This window comes from Neovison vison, chromosome 14 (genome assembly GCF_020171115.1).
Source record: "Neovison vison isolate M4711 chromosome 14, ASM_NN_V1, whole genome shotgun sequence".
Taxonomy (NCBI): Eukaryota; Metazoa; Chordata; class Mammalia; order Carnivora; family Mustelidae; genus Neogale; species Neogale vison.
In genome coordinates this window covers 1,408,145-1,434,077 of record NC_058104.1, presented here as the reverse complement: position 1 = coordinate 1,434,077, position 25,933 = coordinate 1,408,145, and the positions used below count along the sequence as shown (strand labels likewise).

General features: G+C 54.5%; 2 protein-coding genes across 3 annotated transcripts; both read left to right on the top strand.

Moving 5' to 3' along the window:
- Positions 1 to 647: 647 nt before the first annotated feature.
- Positions 648 to 4,335, top strand: NME4 (NME/NM23 nucleoside diphosphate kinase 4). 2 transcript variants are annotated; one of them, XM_044233393.1, is made up of 5 exons: positions 648 to 820; positions 2,344 to 2,477; positions 2,734 to 2,835; positions 2,947 to 3,059; positions 3,787 to 3,995. In XM_044233393.1, the coding sequence occupies exons 1-5, from the start codon at positions 730 to 732 to the stop codon at positions 3,908 to 3,910; spliced, it is 564 nt and encodes a 187-aa protein (XP_044089328.1). In that variant the 5' UTR covers positions 648 to 729; the 3' UTR covers positions 3,911 to 3,995. The 2 variants fall into 2 exon arrangements, with proteins under 2 accessions (XP_044089328.1, XP_044089329.1); XM_044233394.1 differs by lacking the exons at positions 2,734 to 2,835; positions 2,947 to 3,059 and having other exon boundaries at positions 3,787 to 4,335.
- Positions 4,336 to 6,244: 1,909 nt separating this feature from the next.
- DECR2 (2,4-dienoyl-CoA reductase 2) lies at positions 6,245 to 19,767 on the top strand. Its single transcript, XM_044233244.1, has 9 exons — positions 6,245 to 6,485; positions 13,630 to 13,698; positions 14,853 to 14,904; positions 15,445 to 15,580; positions 16,365 to 16,489; positions 16,561 to 16,654; positions 16,861 to 16,965; positions 17,433 to 17,647; positions 18,756 to 19,767. The coding sequence occupies exons 1-8, from the start codon at positions 6,406 to 6,408 to the stop codon at positions 17,645 to 17,647; spliced, it is 876 nt and encodes a 291-aa protein (XP_044089179.1). The 5' UTR covers positions 6,245 to 6,405; the 3' UTR covers positions 18,756 to 19,767.
- The last annotated feature ends 6,166 nt before the right edge of the window (positions 19,768 to 25,933 follow it).

Here is a 25,933-nt window from a genome sequence, read left to right as displayed (position 1 = left end):
TGCGGGCACCTGTTTGGCTCAGATGGTTAAGTGCTTGCCTTCCGCTCAGGTCATGATCCAGGATCCTGGGATCAAGTCCCACATCGGGCTCCCTGCTCAGTGGGGAGTCTGCTTCTCACCCCGCCTCTACTCCCCCTGCTTGTGCTCTCTCACTAACTGTCATATAAATAAATAAATAAAAATAAAATCTTTTAGAAAAGAAGCTGGCCACCATTACTACCCCAACGGTATTATAATAGGATACCTGTTTCTAAACCCCGCCCCCTCTTCCCTCAGCCCGCTCTCTCGGTCTCGCCCCCCCCACCCAGCCCTCTCATCCCCTCTCGCCCTCCGCCCCGCCCTCCCCTTCCCTCCTGCCCTGCTTCTCCCTCCGCCCGCCCTCCCCTTCTCTGCTACCCATCCCGCTCCGTCCGCTCCGCCCTCCCCTTCCCTCCCGCCTCTCCCTCTCCCTCCGCCCCTCCATCCCCTTCCCTCCCGCCTCTTCCCTCCCGCCTCTCCCTCCGCCCCGCCCTCCCGTTAACTCCCGCCTCTCCCTCCGCCCCGCCCTCCTCTTCCCTTACGCCTCTCCCTCTCCCTCCATCCCGCCCTCCTCTTTTCTTCCGCCTCTCCCTCCGCCCCGCCCTCCCTTCCTTCTCGCCCCTCCCTCTCCCTCCGCTCCGCCCTTTCCCCCGAGGGGCTCGGTCGCCCGCGCTCTTTCTGCGCTCAGCCAGAGGCCAGCGGGAGGGGGTTATGGGCGGCCTCTTGGGGCGCGCCGCGCTGCCGGGGCTGCTGAGCGGTCCGCGGGCCCCTGACCCGAGACTGTTCGTACGCCCCAGCTCGGGTGAGTGGCCCGCGACCGGCCGAGGGGGAGGCGGGCGGGGGGCGTAGCCCGGCCTTTGTTGGCGCGCGTGCGACTCGAGGCTGCCTGGCCTCTGTAGATGGCCTCGGGGTCTCGCCGGGCGGACCAGGGGCGCCCTGCACGCCTTTCCCCACTTCCCACTGCCCCCCACCCCCCGCCCACCATCCGCCCACCGCCCCAGGTTGCTCGGGGGCAGGGTCACCTGCGGGCTCCGGAGCAGGAGGCGTGGTGGCCACAGCAGGCCGGGGTGAGGGTCCCCGCGGACTGGGGCTGCTGCGGGGACATTGTGAACAGATAAGCACTCCCCGCGGAGCCGCTTGCCCTCGGGGCGTTTTCTGATGGACCTAACTCCCTTTGGCCCGTATCTGTAGCCGGTTCTCCCCCTAACTGCGGCCCACAGGGTGCTCCCTGAGAGCCGGATGTTTCGGTGTTCCTAAAGCTGGAGGGGGTGAACTGCAACCTTCCAGCGGACAAGCCAGCTGGCGGCAGGCCAGGTTCCCCAGCCCCTAGACACTGGGCTTTAGGGGCACAAACCAGGTGGCTTCCTGCAGTCTTGAAGTGAAATGGGGGCGCCCAGTGCCTGCTGTCCAGGCCCAGCACACCTTATGGGATGGGAAAGGGCAGCTGCAGACACCCCCAGGGACACTGGCCTGCCCCGCCTCTATCATTGGTCTTCCAGTTTGCTGTCCCCCGGAGCAGAACTCTGCAGGACACCCAGGGTGTAGGCTCTTCTCAAAAGCAGGTTTGACCTGGACTCAGGGCTGAGGGTCAGCGGAACTCTGTGGCCTGGGGCTGTAAGGGGTGATGACGCCTCCGTCCTCCTGGTGGTGTTCCCTGGAGAACAGAAGGGCTGGGCCAGGGTCAGTCCTCTACATGGGTCTGGAAGCCGCCTCCCTTGAAGGCCTCTAGCGGCATCTAGTTCTTCGGGCCAGTAGAGGAGCCCTCTAGAGTCCCCCACTTCAGACAGGAAGCCCTCCACCCTGCTTCTTGGTCCCTAGCTCTCTTTCGTCCTGTCGTGTGTGGCCCACGTGGTGGGGAGAGTGCCCCTCACTACTGCCTGGTTCCCTGCCAATCCTTCACCTCAGACCCACAAGATGAGCTTTGGGTCCTCATCGTGCGGCAGGCTGGGACGTCAGACGCTGTGCCCTCCCTCCAAAGGACAGGGGTCAAAAGCATGGCCGGCAACAGTGCTTTCTTTCCCGTGTGGCATCTCTGGGGCTCTGTGTGGCCAGTGGCCCAAGCTGTGGCTCCCCAGTTCTTGGATGCCTTCTCAAGGACATGGGATCCATTGTGGGTGCCCCGGCCCCTCCCACCAGCTTGGAAGCACCCGGGGACCCACTGTCCTGTCGGTCCCTGAAAGGCAGAGTCCTGCTGGGCATTGGTTGGCTGTGGATCCTGTGCTTCTCCCTTCCAGGGCTGCTCTGGTGACACCTGGGCCGTGGCCTGGGATTCGGGGCTCAGGGAGATGTGAAAGGGTGAGGCACCTGATTCCCCTTCTTCTAAAGGAGGGGCCTCCTGGACACGGGAGCGGACCCTGGTTGCCGTGAAGCCAGATGGGGTGCAGCGGCGGCTTGTTGGGGACGTGATCCAGCGCTTTGAGAGGAGGGGCTTCAAGCTGGTGGGGATGAAGATGCTGCAGGTACCAGGGCTCTCGACCCGTGGGTGTCCTTGATGGGACTGGGGTGGGGGACTTCTCGTGGACCTCAGCCCTTCATATTTCCGCCCTGTATCTGGAGGAGTATGGTGTTGGCAGTAGCAGGGGAGGGGTGGGGAGGTGGCTGCTGGTGTGCCAGGCCATGTAGGTGTTATTTGCAAAGTGCCCTGACGTCAGGACACCATGGCCACTGCCCCAGTGCCCAGGGGCCCCTCTCCCATCTTGCTCCAATGCCACCCAGGCACCAGAGAGAGTCCTTGCTGAGCACTACCATGACCTGCAGAGGAAGCCTTTCTACCCAGCCCTCATCAGCTACATGACCTCCGGCCCTGTAGTGGCCATGGTACGGCAGGCATGGGTTGTGGAAAGGGTGGAGGGCCCTGGGATGAGCCCAGAGCTGCTGAGTCCTTGGTGGTCCGCACCGCTCCCAACCTCCTTTATCTCTGTGCTGCAGGTCTGGGAAGGGCCCAACGTGGTTGGCTCCTCAAGGGCCATGATAGGACACACCGACTCCGCTGAGGCTGCCCCTGGCACCATCAGGGGGGACTTCAGCATCCACATCAGCAGGTCCGGGCGCCCTGACACACTCAAGCCACCGGAGCTGATGGGCCAGCTCCTCAGGGTTGAGTTGGGGGTGGTTGTCTGCCCGTGAGGCAGATCCGTGGGACCTGGGGATCTTGCTGGGCCACAGTAGAGCCATAAGAGACTTTTGATGCTGGGATGTCACACACACCTAAGTTTGCTAGAAGAGTTTTTTCAAAGGCCTTTGCACACAGGAGATGATAAAGCATTCTCTTTGTGTTGTGTGTGTATTCCGCCATTATTTCCTATTACCTGACTGTCTGGCCAGACACCCTGAGGGGCTGGCATGGGACAACTGGTGGGACCGTGAGGCTCTGGAGACGGTCTGGGCTGGTCATGAGGTTGTGGGTAAGAGGCCCTGTTCTTGCTTTCCTCTCTGCACAATGCTGGGCTTGCTCTTCTTCTTTTTTTTTTTTTTTAAAGATTTTATTTTTATTTATTTGACAGAGAGAGATCACAAGTAGACAGAGAGGCAGGCAGAGAGAGAGGTAGAGGGAAGCAGGCTCCCTGCTGAGCAGGGAGCCCGATGCGGGACTTGATCCCAGGACCCTGAGATCATGACCTGAGCCGAAGGCAGCGGCTTAACCCACTGAGCCACCCAGGCGCCCTGGGCTTGCTCTTCTTGACGGTAGGGGATGAGCAGGTAGTCTCGGGGTCCCCGAGGTGCACATTGAGGTCTATGCCTTACCTTGCTGCCTGTCCTCTGGCACAGGAACATCATCCATGCCAGCGACTCCGTGGAGGGGGCCCAGAGGGAGATCCAGCTGTGGTTTCAGAGCAGCGAGCTGGTGGACTGGGCAGACGAAGGCCACCAGAGCGGCATCTACCCACCATGAGCACTCAGGCTGCCATTAGCCACCCCAGCAGCCGCCCAGGATCAGCTACCTCTGTCGTCCCAGACTTGAGCGCACACCGTGGTATGCCGGTTGGCCCCAGAACACCTTCCAGTCTACCTTCTGCCCCACCCCAGCCCAGAGGGGTTGAGCAACCAACTTTACGTGCCTTTTAGAATCCTAAGCCAGTAAGAGATCCACTTTCTGGACCAAAGTGTCAGACAACCTTCAGGATATCTTCAAAAGTGTGTCATGTAACCTCCCTTCCCCAAAACGTGGGTGGGATATTAAAATTCACTGTGTTGGGTGTATGTGTGTGTGTGGGGGGTTGATTATTACAGTTTTTGCCATTTCTGAAGTAGGGATGAGGACTTCATACAAAGTTGTAAGAGTTTGAGAGTAGAAATAAAGTTTACTCTCACACACCAGCAGGGGATCAATAATTTTGTTGAATGTATCAGACAGGCGAGGTCCAAAGACCTCCAGCCTGAAATGCAAGGGAATCAAGCCGAGTCCCAGAACTGGTGCTGCCCTAGCCCTCATTCATCGGCTCATGCTGAATGAGGAGCTGCCTGCCGTGTGCAGAACTGGAGGTCGCCCACTAAGACCACCCCCAGGGCAGGAGGCCTTTCATGGCCTCCTATGGTGGAAACTGACTGGAGCTGCCTGTGTCTGCTTTTTCTCACGTTGGCATTACACACTGCACACCACACCCGGGGCCTCAGATGTGTCCCCGGTCCCTTGTCCCCCAGGTACTGGACCTTGCATATCGTTACACCTGCTGAGCCGCCTCGGTCCTCACTTACTCTGACATCTTTACAAAGGACGCCCTGACCCCGGGTTTGCAGCCCTCGTCACTACCCGTGCCTGCACGTGATGGCTCAGACGACGTGCCCAGACCTCCCGCATGGGTCATGAAGCCAACGTTCTGGGAACCAGCACTGGGGTTGGCTGCGCAAGGGGAAGGCTGTCCTTGACCGTGGCTTTCCTGGGCCGGGGTCCTCGCTCCTGCTGTCGTGTTTATGCAACAGTGAAGGGGGTGCCCCTCCAGGTGTTGTTGTTTTGAGACTTAATTTGGAAGCGTGAGAGCGAGAGGGGAGAGGGTCAGAGGGAGAGGGGAGAGGGTCAGAGGGAGAAGCAGACTCCGGGTGGAACTGGGAGCCCGACGCGGGGCTCCGTCCCAGGACTCGGACCACGACCTGAGCCCATGGCAGTCGCTTAACCCAGTGAGCCGCGCAGGCGCCCCGACCAGGTGTCTTACGTGCAGAGCGGGCGCGCGAGGGCGCCCCTTAAGCCAGGAACCTAGTGTCGCCGTGCCCCGCTGGCTCCCAGCACCGAACTGACACCCAGGCTTGTCAGAGACTCGGACGCGGAAGTCCCGTAGCCCGTTCAAGCGGTCCCCGCCTTGGGGACTCACCCGCCACACGGCGCCTGCGAGCGTCGCCACCAGCCTCCCGTGCTCGCAAGCCGCGCCGCCCCGGAGAGCCAAAGATCCTGGGAGAAGCCACGGCCGCTGTAGGCGCGGCTAGCAGGCGGTCGGCCTCTGTGGGAGCAGCGTCACGGGAGGAGCAGGAGGCTATGGGCGGGGCTGGCGGGGCGGTCAGGGTTGGGGGAGGGAAGCGGTGGCTGTGGGCGGGGCGTCTGTGAAGGCCGGACGCCGTGGGCTGGGCGTCCTGGGAGGAGCTGGAGGCCGCTGTGGGCGGGGCTAGCGGGGTGTCCTAGGATGAACTGGAGGCAGCTACGGGCGGGGCCTGTCTTCCCGCGCCACCGGCGGGGCGTCCTGGGCGGAAGAGGTAGTGGCTGGGGGGGGGCGGGGAGGAGGTCCTGGGCGGAAGAGGAAGTGGCTGTGGGCGGAGCCTTCGGACATCGTAGGCGGGGCGTCCTGGGCGGAAGCGGAGGTGGTTGTGGCGGGACGTCCTGAGCGGAAGAGGAGGTGCCTGTAGGCGGTGCTATCGGAGCGTCCGGGGAGGAACAGGAGGAGTCTGTGGGCGGAGCTTCGGACTCCGTGGGCGGACGCCCTAGGCGGAAGAGGAGGGGATGTGGGTGGGACTGGCGGGGTAGTTAGGCGCCGTGGGCGGGGCGTCCCGGGCGGAAGAGGAGGTGGCTCTGGGCGGGCCGTCCTGGGTGGAAGAGGAGGTGACTGGGGGCGGGGCGGGCGGAGTCGTCCGGCGCCATAGGCGGGGCGTCCTGGGCGGCAGAGGAGGAGTCTGGGGGCGGGGCGGGCCCTGCCGTCGGGCGCCGTGGGCGGGGCGTCCTGGGCGGAAGAGGAGGTGGCTGGGGGGTGGTGCCGTCGGCCTCCGTGGGCGGGGAGTCCTGGGCGGAAGAGGCGGTGGCTGGGGGCGGTGCGGGCGGAGCCGTCGGATGCCGCGGGCCGCTCCCTGGACTTCGGTCCCCCGCCGTTGTAGGGGTTGACGGCCTGCGAGCGTGGCGGGTGTCGGAGGCGCTCGGGTTCCCGACCGGTCCGGTCTCAGCCGTCCTCGCCGCGCGCACCGAGCGCCATGGCCCAGCCGCCGCCCGACGTCAGCGAGGACGAGTGTCTCCCTGAGTACCGCCATCACTTCTGCCCCGACCTGCTGCGGTGAGGGCGGGGATGGGGGTCCCGGGGTGGGGATCCCGGGGGGGGCCCTGGGCGGCCTCTGCGGAGGTGGCGCGGACGCCGCGGGGCGTGGGGACGCAGGTGCTCTGCGCCGCTTCGCTCTGTCGGCCGCGTCCGTGTCTGGGTCGGGGGCTCCGGGCGGCGGTCCTGGGCGGGGGGCTCAGGGGCCGTGGCGGGCGCTCGTCTGTCTCCGGAGCCGCGCTCTGCGGAGGACTTGATGACTTGTCCGTCCCGGGCAGGCTCCGTGCCCCGCGCGGCTTGAACTCGGGCCCGGGACGCGGTCTCGGCTCCGCCGCGAGCCCTCAGGCGCCCGGTAGCTCGCAGCTCTGAGCGGAGCTTCTCGCAGTAAGACCGTTTTCCGCGGAGCCCCAGAAGCCGGGGGCTGCGGGCTCGAGCAAGGAGCGTCTAGCCGCCTTGCAGCCTCCCCCCGTCCCTGGCCAGCAGCTCGGCCGCTGGGAGCGCGCAGTGGACGGTCAAGAGCTTCCTCCCGCCCCGCCCGGGTCTGCGGGGATCGCTCGCGCTCGCGCGCTCTCTCTCTTTCAATTTCGCGATTTTTATTCTGATTGTCCTTTTTTTTTTTCTTTAATTTTAAATTTTTTAAAATTTCAAGTAATTTATCTTTTCAAATTTAAATTCAGTTAGTGAGCATAGAGTGTATTACTGGTTTTCGAGGTAGAGATGAGCGATCAGTCGGTCTCATAAAACTCCCAGTGCTTGCCGAGTCATCTGCCTTTTCTGTCCACCATGCGGGTGCCCTCTCCGCCCACCGCCCTCCCCTCCAGCAGCCCTCAGTTTCTTTACTATAGTTAAGAGGCTCTCAGGGTTTGTCTCCCTCTCTGATTTCCTCTTGTTCTATTTTTCCTTCTCTTCCCCATGATCCTGTTTTGTTTAAATTCCACCTGTTAGTGGGATCGTATGGTCATTATCTTTGACGGACTTACTTCACTTACCGTAATACTCTCTACTTCATCCACGTTGTTGCAAATAGCAAGATTTCTTTCTCTCTCTCTTTTTTTTTTTAATATTTTATTTATTTATCTGACAGAGAGAGATCACAAGTAGGCAGAGAGGCAGGCAGAGAGAGAGGAGGAAGCAGGCTCCCGGCTGAGCAGAGCCCGATGTGGGGCTCGATCCCAGGACTCTGGGATCATGACCTGAGCCGAAGGCAGAGGCTTTAACCCACTGAGCCACCCAGACGCCCCAAGATTTCGGTTTTTTATTAAATATACACATGCATTTTAAAGATTTATTTATTTTAGAGAGTGTGCACACGCGCGTGTGTGCATGCAGGAACAGAGGTGGGGCAGGCAGAAGGAAAAGGGAGAGAATCTCGTGCAGACTCCCCACACACAGCCCTGAGATCATGACCTGAGCCAAAATCAAGAGTCAGAAGCTTAACTGACTGAGCCACCCAGGCGCCCCATGTATTTAAAACCAGCACGGAAGTCTTTGTTTTTTATTTTTATTTTTTAGATTATTTATTTATTTACTTGAAGCAGCGCACAAACAAGGGGAGCAGCTGGCAGAGGGAGAGGGAGAAGCAGGCATTTTGGCATTTCCCAAGGAGCAGGAAGTCTAACTCAGGCCTTGATCCCAGGACCCCAGGATCATGACCTGAGCTGAAGGCAGTTGCTTAATGACTAAGCCACCCAAGTGCCCTGGAAATTTTTTTTTTTTAGTGGAATATTATGCCACTTATATTTATGGTAATTAATGACATAGGGATTTAATTTTTTGATGGCTGTGTAATTTTCTATTGTGTGTATGTGGACATCTGGACTCTTTCCATACTTTGGCTATTGTGGACATTGCTGCTATAAACACTGGGGAGGAGGTGCCCCTTCGGATCACTACATTTGTATTTTTGGGATAAATATCCAGGAATGCAGTTGTTGGGTCATAGGATAGCTCTGTTTTTTCACCTTTTGAGGAAGCTCCATGCTGTTTTCCAGAGCGGCTGCACCAGCCTGCATTCCCACCAACAGTGTAGGAGGGTTCCCCTTTCTCCGCAGCCTCACCAGCACGTGTCATTTCTTGATTTGCTAATTTTAGCCATTCTGACTGGTGTGAGGTGTCGTTTGGTGGTGGTTTTGGTTTGTACTTCTCTGATGGCAAGTGATGTGGAGCATTTTTTCATGTCTGTTAAGCATTTGTATGTCTTCCGTAGAGAAATGTCTGTTCGTGTTTTCTGCCTATTTCTTGGTTGAATTATTTGTTCTTAGGGTTAGTTTCTTTATTTCTTTCTTTTTTCAAATTGTCGGAGAGAGACTGTGAGTGCACGAGCAGGGTGAGTGGCCAGCAGAGGGAGAAGCAGACTCTGCTGAGCAAGGAGCCTGATGCCTGCCAGGCTCAGTTCCAGGACTCTGGGATCATTACCTGAGCAAAGGCAGATGCATAACCAATGGAAGCACCTTGGCATCTGCGATAAGTTCTTTATAGATGCTGGATACTAACCCTTTATCTGATAAGACCATTGCAAATATTGGGGTGCCTGGGTGGCTCAGTGGGATAAGCCTCTGCCTTCGGCTCAGGTCATGATCTCAGGGTCCTGGGATTGAGCCCCACATCAGGCTCTCTGCTCAGCAGGGAGTCTGCCTCCCCCCAACAACCACTTGCCTTTCTGCCTACTTGTGATCTCGCTGTCAAATAAATAAAATCTTAAAAAAAAAAAAAAAAGACGTTTGCATATATCTCCTTCCGTTTTGTCAGATGTCTTTGGTTTTTTTTGACTGTTTTCTTTGGTGTCTAAAAGCTTTTGATTTAAAATTTTGATCTTGATGAAGTCCCAGTAGTTCATTTTGGCCCTTGGTTCCCTTGCCTTTGGCAATGTTTCTAGGAAGAAGTTGCTGCAGCTGAGGTCGAAGAGGTATTTGCCTATGTTCTCCTCAAGGAATTTGATGGATTCCTGTCTCAACATTGAGGTCTTTCATCCATTTTGAGGCTATTTTTGCGTGTGTGGTGTTAAGGAAATGGTCCAGCTTCATTCTTCTGCATGTGGCTTTCCAATTTTCCCAACACCATTTGTTGAAGAGACTGTCTTTTTTCCATTGGACATTCTTTCCTGCTTTGTCGAAGATTAGTTGACCACAGAGTTCAGGGTCCACTTCTGGGCTCTCTGTTCTGTTCCATTGATCTGTGTGTCTGTTTTTGTGCCAGTACCATGCTGTCTTGATGATGACAGCTTTGTAATAGAGCTTAAAGTCTGGAATTGTGATGCCTCCAGCTTTGGTTTTCTTTTTCAACATTCCTCTGATTATTTGAGGTCTTTTCTGGTTCCATATAAATTTTAGGGTTATTTGTTCCATTTCTTTGAAAAAAATTGATGGAATTTTTATAGGGATTGCATTAAATGTGTAGATTGGTTTAGGTAGCATAGACATTTTCACAATATTTGTTCTTCCAGTTCATGAGCGTGGAACGTTTTTCCATTTCTTTGTGTCTTCCTCAATTTCTTTAAGAGTACCTTATAGTTTTCTGAGTACAGACTCTTTGTCTCTTTTATTCCTAGGTATTTTATGGGTTTTGGGTACAATTGTAAATGGGATTGACTCCTTAATTTCTCTTTCCTCTGTCGCATTGTTGCTGTAGACAAATGCAACTGATTTCTGTTCATTGATTTTATATCCTGACACTTTACTGAATTCCTGTACATGTTCTAGAAGATTTAGAGTGGAGTCTTTTGGGTTTTCCACATACAGTATCCTATCATCTGCAAAGAGTGAGAGTTTGACTCTTGCTTTGCTGATTTGGATGCCTTTCATTTTTTTTTTTGTTGTCTGATTGCTGAGGATGGGACTTCTACTACTATGTTGAACAGCAGTGGTGATAGTGGACATCCCTGCCATGTTCCTAACCTTAGAGGAAAAAGCTGTCAGTTTTTCCCCATTGAGAATGATATTTGCTGTGGGTTTTTCATAGATGGCTTTGATGATCTTGAGGTATGTACCCTCCATCCCTACACTGTGAAGAGTTTTGCTGTACTTTGTCAAATGCTTTTTCAGCATCTATTGAGAGTATCATGTGGTTCTTTTTCTTTCTTTTATTAATGTATTCTATCACATTGATTGATTTGTGGATTTTGAACCAACCTTGTAGCCCTGAAATAAATCCCAGTTGGTCGTGGTGAGTCATCCTTTTATTTATTTTTTTACAAAGATTTTTATTTATTTATTTTATTTATATATATATTTATATATTTATAGTATTTATTTATTTATTTATTTGACACAGAGAGGGGGGAAGCAGTCTCCCCGCCGAGCAGAGAGCCCAGGTTGGGGTTCGATCCTAGGACCCTGAGATCATGACTTGAGCTGAAGGCAGAGGCTTAACCCACTGAGCCAGCCAGGCTCCGCTCCTGGGGGGGTTTTGATGACTGCTTCAATTTCCCTGCTGACTGTGGGCTTCTTCAGGTTTCCTTTCTTCTTGGTTCAGTTTTGGTTGTTTCTGTTTCTGGGAATGCATCCATCTCTTCCACGTTGACTAATATGTTGGCGTACAGTTGCTCATAATATGTTCTTGTAATTGTTTGTATTTCTTCAGTGGTGGGTGTGATCTCTCCTCTTTCATTCATGATTTCATTTATTTGGATCCTTTCTCTTTTCTTGTTGACAAGTCTGGCCAGGGGCTATTCAGTCTTTTAATTCTTTCAAAGAACTGGTTCTTTGGTTTCCCAAAGAACTGGTTTCCTTGATTTGTTCTACTGTTCTTTTGGTTTCTATTTCATTGATTTCTGTTCTGATCTTTATTATTACTCTTGTCTCACTGGCTTTAGGCTTTATTTGCTGTTCTTTTTTCTAGCTCCTTTAGGTGTAGGGTTAGGTGGTGTATTTGAGATCTTTCTTGTTTCTTGAAAAAGGCTTGTATCACTATATATTTTCTTCTTGGGACTGCCTTTGCTGTATCCCAAAGGTTTCGAACAGTTGTGTTTTCATTTTCATTTGTTTCCATGAATTTTTCAGTTTTTCTTTAATTTCCTGGTTGACCCATTCATTCTTCAGTAGGATGTGCTTTAGCCTCCATGGATTTGAGTTCTTTCCAAATTTCCTCTTATGATTGAGTTCTAGCTTCAGAGCATTGTGGTCTGAAAATATGCAGGAAATGATCCCATCTTTTGGTACCAGTTGAGACCTGATTTGTGACCCTGGACATGATCTATTCTGGAGAATGTTCCATGTGCACTAGAGAAGAAAGTGTATTTTGCTGTTTGGGATGGAATGCTCTGAATATACCTATGATGTCCATCTGGTCCAAATGTGTGATTTAAAGCCCTTGCTTTCTGGTTGATCTTCCGATGAGATGATCTGTTCATTACAGTGAGGGGGTGTTAAAGTCCCCTATTATTATTGTATTGCTATCAATATGTTTCTTTAATTTTGTTATTAATTGGTTTATATCATTAGCTGCTCCCATGTTGGGGGCATAAATATTTACAACTGTTAGATTTTCTTGTTGGACGGACCCTTTAAGCATGATACAGTGTCCTTCCTCATCTATCATTATAGTTTTTGGCTTAAAATCTAATTTATCTGATAGGAGGATTGGTACCCCAGCTTTCTTTTGAGGTCCATTAGCATGGTAAATTGTTTCCCGCCCCCTTGCTTTCAATCTGGAGGTGTCTTTGGGTCTGAAATGAGTGTCTTATAGACAGCATATGGACGGGTCTTGCGGGTTATTCTCTCTTTTTTTTCTTTATTCAGTCTGATATCCCCTTTTGATTGGAGCATTCAGTCCATTTACATTCAGAGTGATTATTGGAAGATATGACTTCAGTGCCATTGTATTATTGGTACAGTTGCTGTTCTTGTAGATTGTCTCGGTTCCTTTCTGGTCTTTGTTACTTTTGAGCTCTCCCTTTGCTCAAAGGATCCTCTTTAATATTTCTTGTAGGGCTGGTTTGGTGATTATAAATTCTTTTAGTTTCTGTTTGTCCAGGAAAGTTTTGATCACAACTTCTATTCTCAATGACAGCCTAGCTGGATAAAGTATTCTTGGCTGCGTATTTTTCTCATTTAGCCCTGAATAGGTCATGCCAGTCCTTTCTGGCCTGCCAGATCTCTGTGGAAAGGTCTGCTGCCAGTCTGTTTCTGCCCTTGTAGGTTTCTCCCTCTTGTCCTGAGCTGCTTTCCGCAGATATCGACTTACTTTTATTGATTTTGAGGGGATGCTTCCCTGCCTCCTGGACTTGAATGTTGGTTTCCTTTGCAAGATTGGGACATTGGGAGCTATAATTTGCTCCAATATACCTTCTATAACTCTCTCTCTCTTTCTTCTTCATCTGGGATCCCAGTTATTCCAATATTGTTTTGCTTTATGGTATCACTTACCTCTCAGATTCTCCGTTTGTGGTACAGTGGCTGTTTATCTCTTTTTCTCAGTTCCTGTATTCGCCATCATTTTGTCTTCTGCATCACTGATTCTCTCCTCTGCCTCATTTATCCTAGCAGTTAGAGCCTCCATTTTTGGTTGCATCTCATTAATAGCCTTTTTGATTTTGACTTGTTTATATTAGAGTTCTTTCATTTCTCCAGAAAGGGATTCTGTAGTATCTTCGCTTGTTTCAAGCCCAGCTAGTATCTTTACAGTTGCCATTCTGAATGCTCATTCTGGCGTCTTACTGATGCCCACGCTGATTAGGTCCTGGCAGTCAGCACTGCCTCTTGTTCTCTTTTTTGAGGTGAGTTTTTCTGTCTTGTTTTTCTGTCCAGAGAAGAATAGATGAAGGAGAAAACAAAATGCTAAAATGCCAAGAATGAACTCAGAGAAATATACATTAAATAAATCAAGAGACCCAAAATCAAAAAAAGAGAGAGAGATGTAGAGAGCCGAGCAATACACTGGACCCTGTGTGTATTTTGGTCCATTTATTAGAAAAGTAGGGATCTATCTCTTTATTTATTTTTATTTTTTTTTAAGATTTTATTTATTTATTTGACAGAGATCACAGGTAGGCAGAGAGGCAGGCAGAGAGAGAGGGGGAAGCAGGCTCCCTGCTGAGCAGAGAGCCCGACGTGGGGCTTGATCCCAGGACCCTGAGATCATGACCTCAGCCGAAGGCAGAGGCTTAACCCACTGAGCCACCCAAGCCCCCCCGGGATCTATCTCTTTAAAGTGCCTCCTGTTTTCTTAGGGACAAAGTGGCCTTCATCACAGGTGGTGGCTCTGGGATCGGGTTCCGGATTGCTGAGATTTTTATGCGGTGAGCTCTCCTCTGTGTCGTCTGTGTTCTCCTGCTCCCCGAAACTCACTCCACCTTGCATGGGCTCTGCTGGACCCTGGGCAAGGTGCTCCTGGGTGGCAGGAGCTGCTCCAGGCAACAGGCTATCAGGGAGCATCTGAATGGGGTCACATGCTTTCCCGGCAGAGGCAGGACTCTGGGGTCTCCTCCTAGAGATTAGTTGAGACTATGGCTCTGGCCTCAGCACCCCCACTTGTACAAAGAGGAAGGGTTCAACAGGTTGAGGTAACTCTACTGCCAGGCTCCCTGGGGTTTTGCCAAGCAAGGGTTGGGGTGAGCCAAGTTAACCCCAGCAGTGTGCAGAGCACAGTGTCTCTTGAGACATGAGATTTGTGAGCTTATGTCCATGTCAACCGCTTGTGACCCCCACCCAGGAAAGGGCCAGAGTTAGATTGGGTTGGGGGAAAGAGAAAGCCTGTTGATATCCTAGGGATCCCTTCCCAGTTTTCTCCAGGCCCCCACTGTCCATACCAGAGGGGTAGGTCTCACTGGATGAGGTGTGGGGACTCATCCATCGCAGGTGGGTTCATTGTCCAGGCTGCCAGCTTTGTGCATGTTGCTTCTCTGAGTCGAGTGTGGCCATCTGTGCTGAGGGTCATTTCTCGGCTTAGGTGGGATCTCCTTAGCAGGTGGTAGCTGCTGGCCTTCCTGTGAGACTGAGTCTGTCAGGCAGTGAGGCAGGGAGGGTGCTCTGGCCTTGGAGTGGGCCTTCCCTGTCCTCCAGTCTGACCTCAGCGAGAGGCCAGGGGAACCCTGCAGGCCCCATGCAGTCGCCTGGGCTGTGCATCTGAGGCTCCCGGCTGCTGCAGTGCTGTGCAGGTGCTGCTGGGCGCAGGGCCCACAGCTCTGCAGGGCTGGGCTACCCCATGCCAGGGAGACCCAGACGGCAGACCCCAGGGTGGGCACCACTCAGCTTTGCTCAAGCCCCTGTGCTCTCTGCAGGCCGTGCCTTTGGCCCTGGGCTGGTGCTTCAGCCTGAGATCCCTGGGGGAAAGGAGCTCCGCCTATAGAGCAGTGGGCGCGAGGCCACCTGGGTGTGTCCCTGGCACCTTGGTGCCCTCACGCCTGCCCTCCGGCACCTTGTGCTCCCTCACGCCTGCCCTCTGGCTTTGCAGGCATGGTTGCCACACGGTCATCGCCAGCAGAAGCCTTCCAAGAGTGTCGAAGGTGAGGGGTCTCTCCTGTGTCCACCACATCCATGGGGGGGCTCCGGGAGGTCCTGAGGCCCAGAAGATGGTGACGCCAAAACCTGCTCTCCCAACAAACAGGCAGCTTCCGTGCAAGTGCCTCCCAAGGATAGCCCAGATTCTTACAACATCTCCTTGTTGGAAGGAGGCTCTGTGGTTGGGTGGGTAGTTCTGTGGCTCTGAGAGGGCTCTCTGCCCATAAAGGTTTTGAGGGTGGTTTGCCTATCACGTCCACCTGGGAGGAAACTCTCACCGCTGCCACAGCTGGTCTCTGGGCAGGGTCCAGATGCCACCTGGAGCTGCCGTTGACCCATGAGCAGGGACCAGTGGCCTGGAGGTAATAGGGAAGGAGAACCCCAGGGACAGGGCAAGAGAGTGGCCCCACAGAGTGGCCACTTGCCAGCTATGCCTTCCTAAAGTGGGGTCCAGCAGCAAACCCTGGCTTTCCAGCATCATCTGGCCACATCAGGCACAGAAGCCACTGGGCTGCTGCCCACCTCTCTTCCTGTCTGGCTTCCAGGCTGCCAGAAAGCTGGCTGCTGCCACCGGCCAGCGGTGCCTCCCTTTATCTCTGGACGTTCGGGCTCTCCCTGCCATCACAGCTGCTGTGGACCAGGCACTGAGGGAGTTCGGGAAGATCGACATTCTTGTTAACTGTGAGTGGCTGCTGGGTGACACCCAGGGGCTCCTCATGGGTGGGCAGCACCAGACCTCTCTGCTCAGGGGCCTCAGAACTCCTGTTCCAGGTCCCAGGCTCGGTCTGGGTCCGCGCGGTCGTGGCCCAAGTGGAGATCCTAGGAGTCAGAGCACTCTCATGGCCCAAAATTCTCCCTTTAAAAAGAAAAAAGAAGAAATGGACAATTTGTTTGGTCGAGTTTTAGATTTATAGGGAACTAGAGCAGCCGGTACCTAGAATTCCACGTGTCCGCACACACAGCGCCCCCTGGTGTGGGCAGCTCGCGTCCACTGGAGTTGATGTCCCAGCGAGCTCCATGCTGCCAACCCCCAAGGTTCACTCTTTGCTGAAATTCCCTTTTTTCTTTTTCTTTAAAGATTTTATTTATTGGGGCGCCTGGGTGGCTCAGTGGGTTAAGCCGCTGCCTTCAGCTCAGGTCATGATCCCAGGGTCCTGGGATCGAGCCCCACATCCGGCTCTCTGCTCAGCAGGGAGCCTGCTTCCTCCTCTCTCCCTCTGCCTGCCTCTCTGCCTGCTTGTCATCTCTCTCTGTCAAATAAATAAATAAATAAATAATCTTTAAAAATAAAAAAAATTTTAAAAAAGATTTTATTTATTTATTTGACAGAGAGGTCAAACCTCCTTCAAGAGGTTACCCAAGTGCTCAGGCCCCTTCCCTGTCCAGCCTGGACCACCCTGAGGGCCCAGGGCCTCCTAACTGCCCGGGGCTCGGATGCCAGCCGCTATCTTCTTGCGCCCTGCAGGTGCAGCTGGAAACTTCCTGTGCCCCGCCAGTGCGTTGTCCTTCAACGCCTTCAAGACTGTGATGGACATTGACACCTTGGGCACCTTCAACGCGTCTCGTGTGCTTTATGAGAAGTTCTTCAGGGTGAGTGTCCCTTCTGCCCGGGAGCCGTATCCTCTGGCCATCCACTCACTGCACGCCCCCTTGTGTTACAGGACCATGGAGGGGTGATTGTGAACATCACTGCGACACTGGGGACCCGGGGGCAGGTGCTTCAAGTGCATGCCGGCTCGGCCAAGGCGGCTGTGGGTACGGGCACCCCCTCTGCTCTACTTGCCTGGGCTCCCTTGGGTCCCTCCCCTGCCTGTCCCTGGAAGCCAGTAGTGTCCTAGTGAAGCTAGGCCCAGCGGTGGGCAGTGGAGTGGGGTGGTCCTGAGCCCCGGCTCACAGCTGAGCCATCGCAAAAAGTGGAACAGCCCTGTGTCTCCCTTCATGCCTGCCTGTCTTCTCTGCAGATGCGATGACACGGCACTTGGCTGTGGAGTGGGGTCCCCAGAACATCCGTGTCAACAGCCTCGCCCCTGGCTCCATCAGTGGCACAGAGGGCTTCCGGCGTCTGGGTAAGCCCCTTGGGGAGCCCCGTGCCCCACAGTGCCTCCATGGGACCCTCTCCCACCCGGCTGGGACAGGGCCAAGTGAAGGACCACTTCCTCATGGCTCCCAGGGCCAGCAAAGAGGTGGTCTTCAAGCCAAGTCTTGGCCCTTCTTGAGGAGCACGCCTGTGAGAGACTAGTGGTCGGCCAGATGTGGGCAGCTGCTCCTTGGAGATAGAGGCTGCAGAGCCTCTGGCCTCGGGCCAGACTCAAAGGGGGGCCCCCATTAGGGCTTCCAGGACCTTGACAGAGTATGCGTCAGAGCTGTGTGCTGGCCCCGCGGCCGTGGCCAGACCTTGCCTTCCTGCTCTGTCGGGGTAGGGCTAACAGTGCCCTCAGTGCTCTTGGGTGTGCTTTAGGGAGAGCTGGGCAGAGGAGAGGGGAGGGCTTGGGGCCTAGCGTTCACGGGGCTGAGTCTCCTTCTGCCCTTCCAGTCGGCTCCCAGGCCAGTGTCAGCACGAAGACTCTTGCCATCCCCCTGCAGAGGCTGGGCAACAAGACCGAAGTCGCCCACGGTGCGCTGTTCCTGGCCAGCCCTTTGGCATCCTACGTGACGGGCGCCGTGCTGGTGGTTGACGGCGGGGCGTGGCTGACATTCCCCAACGACCTCAAGTTGCTGGCAGATTTCGCCTCCTCTGCTAAGCTCTAGGTGATGTGCTGCCCTCACCTTCTGGAGGTCACTCTGTCCCTGGGGCCCGTCCTGAAACTCCCATCCAACGGGCTGATGTTCACTGTTTTGGGCCCTGATGTGTCTCCCCTGAATCCCTTGGGTATATTTTTAGTACTTTTGGGGGCACTTTTGGGTTTTGGCAATCCCAACAGACCAAACTGTATATAGGGCAGGGCTGGGGAGGGGCCTTCTTGAACAGATGAGTGGTGCTGGGAGGGGCCCAGCCCAGTGGAGCTGCACCCCAGACTTCAGGTCTCCCTGCAAATCAGGACAGGCATAGCTTGCCTGCCGGGGATGGGAAACGCTCTCTTTGGGAGCTCCACTAGTGACCCCCTGTGGAGGCCTGAGGGCCTGCTGGGCCGTGAGGAAGGGGGGTTGCCATTGCTCCCTACCTTCCACTTCTCTCCCCCTAACCCCATGCTGGGGCCAGCCTGTAAGGCCTGCAGACCCTACTTCTCTGAGCAGCGGGTTCCTTGGAAGAAGGCTGAGGACGTGGTTGGGTCTCTGAGCTCCTCTGTCCCCCAAGCCTCTTGGGTTCCCAGTGTGGGCTGGTGGCAGAAGCACTGTAGGACCGTGGCCAGCTCCCGTCCTGTCTCTGGGGTGGATGTGGTGGAGGGACACCCAGAGGCTCATAGCATATGGTCACACCACGAAGTTGTGGTTGGAGCAGTTTTCCTGGAGGCGCGTTTGTTGGCGGACACAGGTGATGCTGAGAAGCCCGTCTTCGGAAGCCTCCTGTGGTTTGGTTGCTGACAGATAGGTTCTCAGGGCCCATGGCATGTGGGTGGCCAGGCAGCGGGAGGGTGTGGGCCCCAGGCTGGCCCCTAGTCACTGGGAACACTCATCTTGGGGAGCTCTGGGAGACCGCAGAAGGGATGACGGTGTCTGTCCCCCACATCCCCCCCTACCACCACCACCCAGGGGTGCACGGGGCCCGGCTGCCGCCGCCCTCTCTGGGCACTGAGGGGGACCCGCAGCATTCTTCCTACTCTCTACTGACCCCTCGGGTGCTGTCCAGGGCGAGTGTAGAAGGCGGAAGCTGGTTCCCCTCGGTCTGCCTCTGTGACCTTGGCATCATTTCTGACAGGCCCTGGATGCCTGAAGCAAAGGAAGTGTTCTGAAGGGAAGCTGGTCCACCTGTCTCCCGAGGACTTCTGGGACGGCTCCTGCCATGTGCTCCTTGGAGGGCTGCCTCCCACCGCCACACTGGACAGTCTCAGCAGCATCTCAGCTGGACACTGGCCCATCCTCTGGGAACTCGGCTGTGTCCACATTCCCTCCCCACAGCCCCGTCTCCCGTACTCAGTTGGGAGTGATCAGGCAGTGAGGCCCCTGCTCGCCAGCCTGCACCCTGTGGATGTCTGTCAGGGGCACTGGGATGTTCTGGAACTCCCTGGGAGTCCTGTGGTGGCCCTACTGCCTGTCTGCAGAAAGCAGGGTGTTTCAGGCCCCCCGTCTTCCCTTCCTTGCTCTTCCACTTGGGGGTCTTACTCCACAAGGGGAAGCCAGACCAGGGAGGCTAGAGAAGCGTGTTTGATCCCTCCCGCCCCAGGCCTGGCATCCTGAATCTCCTCGCCAAGGTGTTGGACTACCATGGGATCCCCTGGCTGGGGGCCACCCATCCCTCTCAGCCGTTGGTGACATGGACTGGGTTTTCCCCCACCTGCCCTGGAGTATGTCCTTTGTTGGGATAACCCAGAGGATCGAGTCCTGTGCCATTCAGGGCCTCACTTTCTAGGCCCTCCAGCTGGCCATTGTCACCAATAGCCTCTCATTGGCCTAGAGGGGTCAGAAAATTATAGCTCTCCTTTGTTCCTTTGATGATCACTCTTTGCCATTCAGGCCAGGACCTAAGGGAACCCCTTGGACCCTAGGATTTGTTTTCTGTGCTGTTTGTTAGAAGCTCTGAGGTGCCCTTGTACGGGAGGTGCTCCCAGCTGTGGTCTGGCCAGGCAAGCGGTGTCCTCCCTGTCTGTACCACCAGTTTGCATTGTGCCATTAAATGCATGTCCCTAGGGGCATGCAGTGGGCTAAAGCCTCTGCCTTCTGCTCAGGTCATGGTCCCAGGGTCCTGGGATAGAACCCTGAGTCGGGCTCTGTGCTCAGCAGGGAGCCTGCTTCCCCCTCTCTCTGCCTGCCTCTCTGCCTACTTGTGATCTCTCTCTCTGTCAAATAAATAAATAAAATCTTAAAAAAAAAATGCATGTCCCTAAAACACACTCTTTTTACTGTGAGACAATTCACTGGAGTTTGGGAAAGTTTGTAGCTTTAAAGGAATCACCAGTGTGACCTAGTCATTTCGAGATGGGGATGCTTCCTTCCTGTCTTTTTTCTGTGAGTTTAGAAACCTCTTCCCAGGGGCGCCTGGGTGGCTCAGTGGGTTGATCCGCTGCCTTCGGCTTGGGTCATGATCTCGGAGTCCTGGGCTCTCTGCTCAGCGGGGAGCCTGCTTCCTCCTCTCTCTCTGCCTGCCTCTCTGCCTACTTGTGATCTCTCTCTAACAAATAAATAAATAAAATCTTAAAAAAAAAAAAACAACTCTTCCCACCTAGTCCTTGAAGCCCCCATCCTCCGGCAAGTCTGGGGCAAGGGGAGGCTGTCTGCTTCCCCGGGGGGCGGGGTGTGCTCCGACCAGCCTGGTCCCCAGGGGGGCTACATGGCCCCACGAGGTCCTGGTCTGCCCCCGGGCAGTTGCCGTTAGAGGACGAGCCTGAGCCCCGTGCCCCAGATGCCATGCTCATGTGTCCCCTGTCCCAGGCCCTTCATTCCGCGAAGAGACCCTCCCTGCCTTCAAGATGCAGGGGGAAGGGCGCCTGGGTGGCTCAGTGGGTTAAGCCACTGCCTTCGGCTCAGGTCATGATCTCAGGGTCCTGGGATCGAGGCCCGCATCGGGCTCTCTGCTCAGCAGGGAGCCTGCTTCCTCCTCTCTCTCTGCCTGCCTCTCTGCCTGCTTGTGATCTCTCTCTCTGTCAAATAAATAAATAAATAAAATCTTTAAAAAAAAAAAAGATGCAGGGGGAAGGATGGCAGCTGAGAGGCCACCTGGCAGAGGGGTCCCCTGCCCTTGGTACTTAAACGTGGTTCATGGGTTGCCTGGGAGGCTCAGTCACTCGGCATCCAACTCTTGATCTCAGGGTCCTGAGTTCAAGTCCCACATGGAGCTCCGTGCTAGGCATGGAGCCCACTAAAAATACTACTAATAAAATAAAGGAGTTTCTCATCATGGAGACCGGAACGGGCGTCGAGCCCAGCAGCAAGGCAGACAAATGGGTCCTTCCAAGCTCCTGCATGGAAAACCAAAGCAGAGAGAGTGGCAACTGGGGAGGTTGGCCAGTGAGAGAGAGAGGCTGTTGTCAGAGCTGCCGGGTTGGGCTGCTGCCTCTCCCTGAGGAAGGCCCTGGGGGTGGCCAGGGGCACGGTGCCGGACATGCCGTGCTGCCTGTGAAGCTTGGGTCTCTCACAGTTGAGGTAAAAACCTGGTCCCACGAGGGGTCTGGTTAAGCAAGGCCACCTTCTGGGACCCTACAGTGGTTTTGTTCCAGGAGGACCGAGGCTGGAAAGATTTTGATGACCGCCTCAGTCAGCTTCTCCAGAGAAACAGAACCAGCAGGAGATGGATGGGTAGGTACGAAGAGTCTTGTTATAAGGATTGGCTCCCATGACTGTGGAGTCCAGGAAGTCCCACCATCTCCATCTGCAAGCTGCAGATGCAGGAAAGCCACTGGCGGCCGATGGTCTGAGAAACAGGTGCTCCGGCAAGAAAAGATGGACATCCCAGCTCAAGCAGGGCATTCTCCTGGGGCCATCAGCCGATCGCATTGGCGGTGTCACCCGCATTGCTGATGGCTGTTTTCAGGCTACCAGATCAAATGCCAGTCTCTTCCAGAAGTGCCCAGAAACAATGGCTTGCCTGTGATGCTCCGCTGGCTGTGGCTCTGTCCCTTGGGTCTAGGGCAGCTGCTGGGGCTCCTTGCTCACAGACACCAGCGGAGGCACCCCCGGGCCAGGTGGTGAGGCTGGCGAGGGGACCGGCGGGGGTACTGGCGTCCCAGCGGGGCACTCTGGCTCCGTAGCGGCTGGCGGAGAAGTAGCTGCTTCTCCCCTTTCACACAGGCCATCTCTAAATCCCCGGAGGGACAGCCGGCTTCTCTGAAAGGAAGGGTGATTGTCAGAGTTTTCTGAAACCTGAGCTGCAGAAGCCGATCCGACAGGCCTTCCAATCCTGAGCTTCCCCTTCAGCGGGTGAGCCCCAGAAAACCCCAGCCGAGGCAGAGGGCTGCGCACTACCAGGAGGCCGCGGCCCTCCAGCCTCTCCTGCATCTCACCAGTGTCTGGGAGCAGATGCACAGTTTGAAACGCGCGGCAGGCCTCATCGCTGATCGGATAAACGAGCACCTCCCAGCTTGTCCGCCCTCTGGTGTCGTGAACCACGCAGGTCGCTGCTGAGACGTCAGTATGGTGCCCTGGGCAGCTGGGTGTGTTTGCCTTGGTCTGTCTGTCAGCCAAGGAACCCTTAAAATTGTCTGAAATAAGGATGGCTAGTTTGGGGGAGTTTCTCTCTGCTCACTTCTCCTGTTTCATGGTAGTTTGGTAACATTCGACTGCGGCTGGCCTGTGTTAGCTTTGTCCTTTGTGTCACCTTGGAAAGGCCCAAGCACTAATGCTGGTCTCCCCCTGCCAGACTTGTGCCACGCACTGCTGTCCCGGTGTCCATCTCTGGCCACTCTGGTCGTTCACCTTGTCCGCTCCCCCAACAGAGGGTCTTTCCTGCCCTGTGCGCGGTGGCATCCGCCAGGAAAGTGGAAGAGGCTGAGGGAGACCTCGTCGCTCAGACACTCCCCAGCTGCCAAAGGTGCACCATGCCCCTGCTTTGACCTAGCTAGCACCCGGCTTCGGACTGAGCCCTGAGCACCGCTGACTCTGACTTCCAATCTTCTCTCCACCTTGACATCCGTACAGGGGGATCTCTGAGTAAATCAGGAAGAGCGAGAAGATGAATCGCGGAGAATCCACAAAATTTGAGGCTCAGCCGGGCGCCTGGGTGGCTCAGTGGGTTAAGCCTCTGCCTTCAGCTCAGGTCATGGTCTCAGGGTCCTGGGATCGAGCCCTGCATCGGGCTCTCTGCTCAGCGGGGAGCCTGCTTCCTCCTCTCTCTCTCTCTCTCTGCCTCTTTGACTACTTGTGATCTCTGTCAAATAAATAAATAAAATCTTAAAAAAAAAAATCAGGCTCAGCAGATGTTCCTCCGTCTTATCTTCATGTTGTTTTGTCCTTACCCTATGGGTGAGAGCCAGCTTGCCGCCCAGCAGTCAGGGCCCATGCTATGCTGCGTGTCCAGGGGAGGGTCCTGCCTGTTCCTGGCTCTGCACAGAGACTCAGTCTTGCTGCAGCTAGACATGGTGTCCTTCCGAGACGACTCCCGTTACAGCCGTTGGCTCGGAGAGGGGCTACTTCTAGAGCGTGCGTGTTAGCAGACCGTCCCATGTGGACCCGGACTCACCCAGCAAACTCACCAACATCTGATGTGCAGCCCGCCATGCTCTAATGTGTGCGCACACCCGCACTCCTTTCCTGTAACCAGGGGTCTTAGGGCCCCTCTCTGGTGACGCCCAAGGGCCAATTGGAAGACGGCAGAGGCTGCGTGCTCTGATGCCCTGTCTATGTCCCCCCTTACATCTCAGGACTGGGGCTCTGTCCAACTCAGCCCTTCTGTCCTGGGGACCGTAGGAGAGACTGAACCTTTCCCCGGAATTCCCTCTTTCCGGCTCCTTCTAACTTGGTGCTTCGGCGAAACAGACCCACACCGGCAGGGAATTGGTGCATTTCCTATTTCTCTGTGGACTCTGGCACGGCTCTCTGTGAGTAGACCCATAGAACCTTGCCAACGGGTTGAGGAGTCCGTAACTCTTTTTTCATGTATTAAATCTTGTATTTTTTAATTCTTCAGGGGACAAATGTAATCGGTGTGGATTTCATTAATTGAACTCGCAGAGGCTAACTTTATTGTCAAGTTTTGGAGTCTGAGGAGCAGGTCCTCACATCCATATTTCAGAGCATCTCATGGAGACAGTACCTGACAGTATTTTTTTTTTTTAAGATTTTATTTATTCGACAGAGATCACAAGTAGGCAGAGAAGCAGGCAGAGAGAGAGGAGGAAGGAGGCAACCCGCTGAGCAGAGAGCCTGATGCGGGGTTCAATTCCAGGACCCTGAGATCATGACCTGAGCCAAAGGCAGAGGCTTAACCCACTCAGCCACCCAGGCGCCCCTCTTTTTTTTTTTTTAATTTAATCTATTTATTTGAGAGATTGAGCACAAGTGAGGCAAGGGGCAGAGGGAGAGGGACAAGCAGACTCCCCACTGAGCACACAGCCCAGCATGCGGGGCTTGATCCCAGAACCCTGAGATCATGACCCGAGTGGAAACCAGGAGTCAGAGACTCAACTAGTTGAGCCATCCAGGCGCCCCAGCAGGTGTCTGATGAAGGCTGAGAAATGTCCGTCGGAAATACACAGAATTAGGAAAGGAGCGCCAGGTGTCACATAAGATTGATCACTGACCTCTACCTCTGAAACCAATAATACATTGTATGCTAATTAATTGAATTTAAATAAAACAACAAAAAATATACGGAATTAACTTTTAAGTCTTCCACCACCAAAAAAAAAAAAAAAGTCTTCCGCCACCACACAATAATTTGGACAATTTTTACACAGTGGGAGAAGGATGATGGGAACTTCAGAAAGTATGACCTGAGGCCAAAAACACAAGTTCTGAATCCTGTACAAACCTCTCCCTGCTGGCTCCTCATGCCCAGTTCCCTGGCCACAGTCTTGGCCTTGGGGGAAAGGGGGTGGGTGCAGATTGTGGGCTACAGCATGCTCTGGGCAGGGGGCTACAGGTGAGGCCTGTCTTCATGGGAAGATGGGAGCAGGTGCCTGCAACTTCAGAGGGAAATTTTTTTTTTTAAAGGTTTTATTTATTTATTTGTAAGAGAGAGAGGAGCGAGAGTGAGCACAGGCAGACAGAGAGACAGGCAGAGGCAGAGGGAGAAGCAGGCTCCCTGCCAAGCAAGGAGCCCGATGTGGGACTCGATCCCAGGACACTAGGATCATGACCTGAGCTGAAGGCAGCTGCTTAACCCACTGAGCCACCCAGGCGTCCCAGAGGGAAATGTTTAAGTAAGAAAATCACCCAAACCCAGGCTGAGTCAGGAGGAGTTACATTGTGTTTTACAAACTGATGTTCTATTTTTACTCTAAGAAATGTACTTTACTAAATTTGAAGGTGACAAAAAAAATCTTTCCCCACCGAATAAAATATCAGTAAACACAAGTGTGGCTCTGTGCTCTCAACTACAGGATGCTACTGGGGAGAGTGTGATCTACACTGAAAATTGGCTTCCTTCTGAGTATACTTACCGAACACAAAATGTTAATCTGGTTTTCAAAATTGTAATTTAAAAGTCTTTGTCCCGGGGCGCCTGGGTGGCTCAGTGGGTTAGGCCGCTGCCTTCGGCTCAGGTCATGATCTCAGGGTCCTGGGATGGAGTCCCGCATCGGGCTCTCTGCTCAGCAGGGGGCCTGCTTCCCTTCCTCTCTGTCTGCCTGCTTCTCTGCCTACTTGTGATTTCTGTCTGTCAAATAAATGAATAAAATCTTAAAAAAAAAAAAAAAAGTCTTTGTCCCAGGGTGCCTGGGTGGCCCAGTCCTTTGAGCATTCAGCTCTCAATTTCGGCCCAGGTCACCATCTCCAGGTCCTGGGACTGAGCCCAGTGGCTGTTCTGTGCTCAGCAGGGAGTCAGCTTGTCCCTCCCCTCACTTGTGCTCGCTCCCTCTCAAGTAAATAAGTAAACATTTGGCTTGAAGCTGTTGTTTATAGCTTGATTGACATGTAGCTGACATGCGCTAAACTGCACATACGTAAGGTGTATAATTTGAGGCGATCTGACCTTGGTCTGGAGCCATGAAGATACCACCACAATCGCCCATCGCCTGCAGAAGTTCCCTCCCACGCTTTGTTAATTGCCTCTCATCTCCACCTGCCCCCTTGTCCCCAAGTGGCCCGGCCAGGGTGACAGCTCAGAGCCTGGGAGGGCACGGAAGAGACCAGCCAGAAGGAGACCGACCAGACTGGGTGGCTGTGGGAGAAGAGGCTGCATGAGGAGGAAGGGAACCAACACTTACCTGAGAGGTGGGGACAGGAGGAATGGGCACCAGGCCCTCTGCTGGGTCTGGGATCCCTTTTTCTGGGGCACCAACTTAG

Excerpts from the sequence above, each read along its gene's own strand:
- NME4 (XM_044233393.1), top strand. The coding sequence starts at position 730 with ATGGGCGGCCTCTTGGGGCGCGCCGCGCTGCCGGGGCTGCTGAGCGGT. Across the intron at positions 821-2,343 it reads GTTCGTACGCCCCAGCTCGG|GAGGGGCCTCCTGGACACGG; the intron begins GTGAGTGGCCCG and ends CTTCTTCTAAAG. Across the intron at positions 2,478-2,733 it reads TGGGGATGAAGATGCTGCAG|GCACCAGAGAGAGTCCTTGC; the intron begins GTACCAGGGCTC and ends AATGCCACCCAG.
- DECR2 (XM_044233244.1), top strand. The coding sequence starts at position 6,406 with ATGGCCCAGCCGCCGCCCGACGTCAGCGAGGACGAGTGTCTCCCTGAG. Across the intron at positions 6,486-13,629 it reads TTCTGCCCCGACCTGCTGCG|GGACAAAGTGGCCTTCATCA; the intron begins GTGAGGGCGGGG and ends CTGTTTTCTTAG. Across the intron at positions 15,581-16,364 it reads GATCGACATTCTTGTTAACT|GTGCAGCTGGAAACTTCCTG; the intron begins GTGAGTGGCTGC and ends TGCGCCCTGCAG.